At 41.9% G+C, this 8,440-nt stretch overlaps 1 protein-coding gene across 1 annotated transcript in view; it reads left to right on the top strand.

The window, feature by feature from the left end:
• The window catches only part of ABCC5 (ATP-binding cassette, sub-family C (CFTR/MRP), member 5), a 74,778-nt gene that overhangs the window by 60,415 nt on the left and 5,923 nt on the right, over positions 1–8,440 (top strand). The window contains exons 25-27 of the mRNA XM_004675396.2: positions 1,782–1,971; positions 5,944–6,103; positions 7,834–7,903. Of these exons, the coding sequence (XP_004675453.1) occupies positions 1,782–1,971; positions 5,944–6,103; positions 7,834–7,903 (420 nt within the window). The remainder of the gene's footprint in view (positions 1–1,781; positions 1,972–5,943; positions 6,104–7,833; positions 7,904–8,440) is intronic.

Genomic DNA, 8,440 nt, shown 5'->3' with positions numbered 1-8,440 from the left:
ATCTCAATTGTAACCCTCATGGGTTTCCCATCACCAAGTCACCCTGGTGATGAAAATGTTTAAGCTTTACTCTCTTGGCAACTTTCATATGCAGAGACATATTTACTGTAGCTTCTATGCTGTATTTCACATCTCCAGGACTTATTTAGTATATATCTGGGAATTTGTACATCTTGACCCTCTTGCAGATATTTCTCAAACTTAGAAAGAATGGAAGATGGGTGTCTGCTGTAGTGGCTGTTCCTTATGCTTATTCACTGACTTACTTGCCCCGTGCTCTGGCCTGTGGGTGTACATATGTACCAATAGTGTTGGTGAGTGTCTGGTTGGAAAGGTCAGGATGGTGACCAACTATGACACAGAGCGGACCACACATCAACCAGTCATACTTGTAAGAACTGGCTCCCCTGCTTGTCCCCAACCTGGACACCTCTCCTGACGTGGAACCTTCTAGCTCTTGAGTTTTTGCGTCACCTCCACCCTAGCAAAGCTCCTTAGTCTTTGGACCCTACTTCCCTCTGAGGTTGTAAGCCCCACAACTAGTCTCCAGAGAGTTTTAAAACCATGTGATGTATCTCTTTTAGTGACAGCAGCTTCCCAACCAATTATATTAAACACAGCATCTTAAAACTGGAGTAGATTTCAAGATGATCCAATCTAGTCTCACAGTTTGCATGTGAAAAACTAAGAGTTGGAAAGAAAGTGGCACAACAGGCACACAATTACTACTAGTGGTGGAACTGAGATTAGAGTCCAAGTTTCGTGAGTTGATAAAACAATGAATCAGGCCCTCCCTGGTGGCGCAGCGGGTTAAAGCACAGCACTGAGAAGCTGAAGCCACTTCCGCATGAGTTTGATTACCGCCTGCCCCGGAGGTGACCACATGGCGCGGCAGACCTCTCCTGGCCCGCCTGCTGCTTCCCTCAGCAGTGTGCTTCCTCATTCTGCCTGTTCTGCTCCCCACTCTGTCTCTCGTGGAGCCTCTCGCTGCCCCTGAGCCTCTGGCCTGTACCCCAGTTCTGTATGAATAAATAAATCTTAAAAAAAAAAAACAGAAACAGTGAATCAATGTTAAGTTTCCTCCCCTTGAATTATGCCAATGATTTTTAAATAGTGGGACCCTGTTACAAGTGGAATGTTTTCAAAGAATTCTAATAAAAGCTGCTATTGAGGGCCCCTCCCTGGTGGCACAACGAGTTAAGACACAGCACTGTGAAGCCAACAGCAGCCACTGCAGCGCGAGTTCGATCCCTAGCCACTGAGGTGACCCACATGGTGCAGCAGACCTCTCCTGTCTCCCCTCAGCAGAGTATTTTAGTAGAGCAGCCTGTCCTGCTCCCTACTCTGTCTCTGGTGAATCATCTTACCATCCCTGCACCTCTGGCCTATACTCCAGTTGTTGTGTGCATAAATAAATAAATCTTAAAACAAAAAACCCAAAACTGCTATTGATGAGGATTGGGAAGCCTCATGCCCCACCCTTGGCCACCAAGGCAGTTTCATGGAAGAATTCATTAAGGCAGAAGGTGGTTTAAAAGCTGCTGTTATCCCCAAGCTGTTTAGTAGCTGTGGTATAATGCCCAATGTCAGCGTAGTAGCCTCTGTGCTCTGTGCTCTGTGCTCTGTGGTGACATGGTGTCACCTGCTGAGGCAGTTTTTCACAGCAAGAGCAGAGGGAAGCTGTTTCTGTGCTCACTGTGCGTGCTCCTTCTCCGTGAGAGCCTTGAGCTGACCCTGGAACTGCCGTGCTCAGTCTGTACTGGCCATTTCTGTCTCCTCAGACTCTCTCTTTGGAAGCACCTGCCAGAATTAAGAACAAAGCTCCCTCCCCTGACTGGCCCCAGGAAGGAGAGGTGACCTTTGAGAATGCAGAGATGAGGTACCAAGAAAATCTCCCTCTGGTCCTGAAGAAAGTGTCCTTTACCATCAAGCCTAAGGAGAAGATTGGCATTGTGGGGCGGACAGGGTCAGGTAAGACTCTGCAAAAGTCTTTCTGGAGAAACACAGAAACTTCTGCGAGGAAATTTGCAGCCCACGATTTGCTGTTAATTGACTGTCACTCTCATCCCTTCAAACTAGATCTGTGTTTGATGAGTGACTGTTTAGGGTTTTTGTAAAACCAACTTTCCAGGTTTATTTGTAAACCTGCTTTTGTAACATCCAGTACTTTTTCTAATGATACAAGTATATCATGGAATATAAAGCAGAATAAAAAGAAGGAAAAGCACCCATAACTCCACCAGCAGAGATAATTATTGTTCTCTCCACAAATATGTTTACAAAAATGGATTCATTTACACAGTTTCATGTCCCGCTTTAAAACTACTAGGTTTATTGCAATGTCGATTAATGTTCTGTGATATGATTTCTCTACAACATATTATAAGATTCTGTTTGATGATGGATGGGGCATGATACCTATTTAACCAGTTGTAGAGCATTCAGATTGATGTTTTTCTTATTATCAGTAGCACCATAGTAATCATCCTTTTTTTTTTTTAAGTCAAAGTATAAAAAATATTTGTATCTTTGTGATACATTACTGGTGTAGCTCCATGTTATTCAGATGCTATCACAACTATAAATAAGGACTCCTTGTTTCTTCAAAGACCAAATTTTTTTCATCTGACATCAGTTGTAGAGAAATGGGGTCCTCCCTGGTGGCAAAGGAGTTTAACCCTCAGTGCTATCACACTGTTGCCACTGCAGCATGAGTTCGATCCCCTGCCAGAAAGCTGAACCATATGGCACAGCAGACCTCTCCTGTTTTCACCCACTGCTCCCCTCAGCAGTGTATTTTAGTCAGTCTGCCTGTTCTGCACCCCTGTCTGTCTGATGTGTCTTCTCACAGCCCCTCACACCACTGACCTATATACCTCAGCTCTTGTGTACATAAATACATCTTTTTTTTAAAAATTAAAGTATATTACTGTTACACCCTTTACATTTCTAGGGTCAAGAATTTGGTAATTTCTTCCTTTCCTTCGTGAACAACCTCTCAAACATTAGGTTTTACTTCTGTTACTAGCCTGTTTACTCTTGTATGGAAGGGCTCTCTGCTCCAGTTCTCATTAGTTTTTTGGTCTCCATGTTTTCCTGGCATCAGAATTCTTTTAGCTTTTATTCTTGCCATTAAAAAGACAAAAATCTTTTTTTCTTTCCAGTTTACTTTAGAGAAATTGCTAAGGAGAAAAATCCACTTCCTGATTCTTGTTTGCAAGAATTATTTTATGTCAAAGATTTATGCCTCTAAGATTTTTTACACCAGAAAGATGTCAGTCAAGGACACCTTACTTTGCTATGTCCTCGAATCCTCTCTGCTACACTGGTTCTCAGGGACACTCTGTTCTCCTGGAACACTCCCTCCTGAGACTGTGGGCTGATGCCCCTTCCTATGACTTTCCTTTAGGACATACTGAAATATTCACAAAGACCATAAGTGATAGGAGATAAATAAGCAAGAAAAAAATAATAAGTAACTCTGACTTAATCTTTTTAAATAATAGCTTATTTTTGCATCATTTTGTGCCTTTTTCCATCTCAGTTGTAACCCCTGTAGACTTCCCATCACCAATTCACCCGTGTGCCATCACCATAGTCCCGTGCACTTCCCCCCATCCATTTTTTATCCCATTCCCCATTCCACCCCCGTAAAATATCTCTGGGATATAGTTGTTTGTTATTATGATTTCTACCCTCCTCACCCCCAGACCTTTATGCTCCTGCTATGAGTGAAACCATCTGGTATTTTTCTTTTTTCTTTCTGGCTTATTTCACTAAGCATGATCCTTTCTCGCTCCATTCATGTTGCTGCAAAAGACATGAGTTTATCTTTTTTGATTGCTGAGTAATATTCTGTTGTGTATATGTACCACAAAAGCAGACATCCCACTGACTGAGAAAATTTTTTCTCACATAATACTAACAATACAGGATTGATCACAAAGATAGACAAAGAACTGATGAAACTCAATAAAAATAAACAACTCCATCAAAAAATGGGCAGAAGAGCTAACAATGCAGACTGCCAATAAGTATATGAAAAAATGTACATCACTTGTAATAAGGGAGATGCAAATTAAAACCACAATGAGATACCACCTCACCCCAGTGAAAATGGCACATCTTAAAACAACTAGCAACAACAAATGTTGGCAAGGATGTCGAGAAAAAGGAACTCTCCTGCACTGCTGGTGGGAATGCAAAATAGTACAACCACTATGGAAAACTGTTTGGAGGTTTCTCAAACTGCTAAAATGGAGCTTCCCTAGAACTCAGCAATCCCACCTCTAGGTATCTACCCAAAAGACACAAAAACACTGATTAAAAAAGACAAGTGCACCCCCATTTTTTACTGATGCTTTATTTACAGTAGGAAAGACATGGAATCAACCCAAATGCCCAAAAGTAGAGACTGACTTAACAAACGTTTAACTGTATTCCTAATAAGCTTCTCCCAAGACTCCTAGACCCGGGTTCTCATGGTCTTCATCAAGGACACCATAGTAGGACTTTATTGCCTTTTTGTTGGCATATTCCATCAGTCCAAAGTTAATCTAGATTCAGAAAACTATAGCCTTTTGTAGTCTCAGTGGTCCAAACCTAAATACCTTTTGTTAAAGGGAAACAACTTACCTCATTTATTCAAGCACCACTCCTTCCTTCGCTTATAACATAAAGCAAAGCATTTTCTCTCAATTCTCTTCCTCCTTCCACCTATCTGGGTATGGCACCACTACCACTACAGGATGCCCAAACCTGAATAAAGCCTTTGGGAGATGGACATTAATTGGGGTCCTCTTTAGGTACTTGACAGCATTCAGACAAAGGAGAAATCCCAGCAGCAGGGATGTGGCTGCAGGCCCTGAGGCCAGGTGGGTATTTGTACCCTCAGCTGAACAGGCAATATCATTATGAAGCCTTCAGAAGAGCTCTTTCAGGGCATGGAGGCAGGAGAGGGTAGGAGAGTCAAGAACCAGATATCCAGCTAAGAAACTAGCTCAAAACCTGCAGTTCAAAATCTATACCTGAGTGCTGCTTACAGAAATGTAGATTGGATGCTGTAAGAAAAAATTTGTGAACGGGGGGGGGGGGAAGGGAGGGAAATGCACGGGACTATGGTGGTGGCACAGGGGTGATTTGGTGATGGGAAACCCGTGGGGATTACAATTGAGATGAAAAAAAAATGTGCAAAATGATGTAAAAATAAACTTTTTAATAAAAAAAAATTGTGTATGTGGCACTATATAAAGAGAGCTTTTTAAATGTTTATATCCTTTCACATAATAATATCAGTTCTAAGACTCTATCCCAAAAAAAATCACTTGAGGTCAGAGCTTGGTACCTTGGAAAAGTTCATCTTTTTTTTTTTTTTTAATTATAAAAGTTTATTTTTACATCATTTTGTACATTTTTTTTCCATCTCAATTGTATTCCCCTTGGGTTTCCCATCACCAAGTCACCCATGTGCCATCACCATAATCCCGTGCATTTCCCTCCCCCCACCCCGTTTTTGATCCCATTCCCCACTCCACCCCCACAGAATGTCTCTGGGATATGGTTGTTCATTATTTTTGTTATTTTCTCGCCTGGTCCATTATACTCCTGCTATGAGTGAAACCATCTGGTATTTTTCTTTCTCTTTCTGGCTTATCTCACTAAGCATGATCTTTTCCAGCTCCATCCAAGTTGCTGCAAAAGACATGTGTTTCTCTTTTTTGGTTGCTGAGTAATATTCCATTGTATATATGTACCACATCTTTTTTATCCAATCATCTACTTTTGGGCATTTGGGCTGCTTCCATGTTTTGGAAAAGTTCATCTTTTTTTTCCCTTCCTGTTTCTGGCTATCGTATATTCTCTCATCTAATAACTCACAGTAATGATTGAATAGAAATAGTCTTCACAGGATTTGTTAACGGAGCTACTTTTCCGCCTCGTCAGGGAAATCCTCTCTGGGGATGGCCCTCTTCCGTCTGGTGGAGTTATGTGGAGGCTGCATCAAGATTGATGGGGTGAGAATCAGTGACATTGGCCTTGCTGACCTCCGAAGCAAGCTCTCCATCATCCCTCAAGAGCCGGTGCTGTTCAGTGGCACAGTCAGGTGAGCACCTGAGCACCACGTTCCTTGAGCTTCCTTTTAAGGCCAGGCAGGCATGGTGGAGCCTCCATCTAGAACTGAGATCAGCAGCCTCTGGTCTAGTGCTTCCCCCACTACTTCAAGTGCTTCCAGTAGCAGAGATGGGACAGCCGCACTGTGACACCACTTCACTGACCATGTGGAGTCTGGAGGCCCAGTGACACAGTGAGAGAAGTCAGAGGGGTTTGGGCTCAGATCTCTGCTTCATGGCTTCACCAAGTTGCTTCCTCATCTATAAAATGGGGGTGATCTTAAGAACTGCTCTTAAGACCTTAAGATCTACCAATAAATTTTTGAAGTTTTTTCAAGCACAGTGGCTGGCAGATGGTGAACAGTATTCAATAAACAGTAGCTGCTCTCGGTCGCCTCACTGTCCTCCGTTCCCCCCACCCCCTACCCCCACCCCATCTGTCCTCTCTCTGAGCTGCAGTTCAACGATGGCTTTCAGGCATTATCAGTACTTACGTTTTTTTCATTTCTAGTATCTTCACCACCTTTGGTACTTAACTCTGGAATGATGCCTCTCGCTATAGTCTGTCAGCATGCCGAAGCTCAAATTCCTCATCTTGGCCTGTTAAAAATAGAAGGAAATATATTTAATCAGTATCTTCTTATACTTACTCTACCTTTAGCCTTAAGCATTTAGCTCCTAGGCTTTCCACAATTCATAACTATTTCTACTCAAATTGCCTCTCTTTAGAAATAAAAACAGCCTTAACTAAATAGTTGACTTAACATTTAAAAAAAATCAACCTAAAAGTAATATTGCCATTTTTCTTTGATTTTTAACCATTTCTAAAACTATTGGCACAAATATAAAACTGGGCATGATTCCTCTTTTTCTCCCGAAATGACATTTGAATTCAGTGACCCAATGTTTAGTAGGGTAACTGAGTTCTTACTTACATTCAGGTGTGGTCAGCACTCTTGGGTTTGTTTATTTTGGCATTTTTCTGAAACATTAGCCAATTTGGACAGTATTGTATGGCTCTGTTATGGTAAATATTTCCGTTTGGGTACTGTGATAGCAAGGTGAAACAGACAACATCAGAGAATTAGACACAAGTATAAAATTAATCCCTGGTGGCCTACAGGTTAAGTCTCAGCACTATCACTACAATAGCATGAGTTCAACCCCCAGCCAGGGAGCTCTTCTGTCTTGCTACTGTTCTCTCAGCAGTGCATTTCAGCACAACCACCTGTTCTGCTCCCCACTCTGTCTCTGGTGAATCCCCTCACCCTCAACACCTCTGGCCTACACCCCAGTTCTTCTATGTAAAAATAAATTTTAATAAAATAAGAAATTGAGATGTGTTTCCAAATCTGTTCTCCTTTGCTGTAATTCTTTCTGTTTTTAGGTACCATAGGGAATAAATGCTTTTGAGAATAAAATTGGCCTTGAAATTTTTGACTTGGGACAAAAAAAATCATTTAAAAAACTTTTAATCATCATTTAGAAAAGAATTAGGAAATCGGGCATGTTAAACTTCAGATTTCTCTTGAGTAGGCTTTCTCCAAGAAAGTTTTCATTTCAAAATGTTTTAGCTCTTCCTTTGTGTCTATGAACTGAGCTTCTTGAGTTCATGGTGAAGAATCGACCAGCCAGTATGTGCAGTTGGGGTTTACAGAAGGTGACTGAAGCAAGGCTTGCATGGAGCTTGCTTGGAGGTTCAGGTGTTCATTGCGTTTCCCAGAGGCACCCTCACTGTGGACGGCCAGTGGCTCAGGGCTGCTGCCCAGGCGTCAGTCATTGAGCGCGCTGCTGTGTGGGCATTCAGCTCTGCACATCAGGAAATCATATAAATTTCATTTCCTGCCAGTTGTAATTTTCACTTTTTAAGTCTCTAGTAGGCACTGGAGACAAATTAAATTCTCGACTGTCTATCTTCCTCCTTTCATTGTCAGGTTTCTTACAGGTCCCAAAGAACAGTCAGCTTTAGTGTTCTTTTTGCTTTGCTTAGAAAAATGAGAAAGCCTGTAATGAGTTTCCCAAGGATAGATGAGCTGTGTCTTCAATTGCTTCTGAGAAACACTGAATTTGGAAATCATCTCCATGGCCATTCACCAGCCTTGGGGGTGGGTGCATTGTCTTAAGACACCAACAAGCAAATTCAGATTTGAACTCTCAGAGCAAGGTAAAAAAGCAATCAAACCACTGAAAGTCACAATGTAAAGATCTCTGGTTTGCTCTGCAAGTCAAAGCAATGTACAAATAGAATCTAAATCATAGGCGAGATAGTTAGGGGTCACATCCCTTCAGGCCATTGCACCCAACCCTCACATCAGCTGCCTGGGTTTGAC

Source organism: Condylura cristata, unplaced genomic scaffold, assembly GCF_000260355.1.
Source record: "Condylura cristata isolate star-nosed mole 26May11 unplaced genomic scaffold, ConCri1.0 scaffold00003, whole genome shotgun sequence".
Classification (NCBI taxonomy): domain Eukaryota; kingdom Metazoa; phylum Chordata; class Mammalia; order Eulipotyphla; family Talpidae; genus Condylura; species Condylura cristata.
The sequence above is the reverse complement of the archived record's forward strand: the minus strand, read 5'-3'. Positions and strand labels throughout refer to the sequence as shown.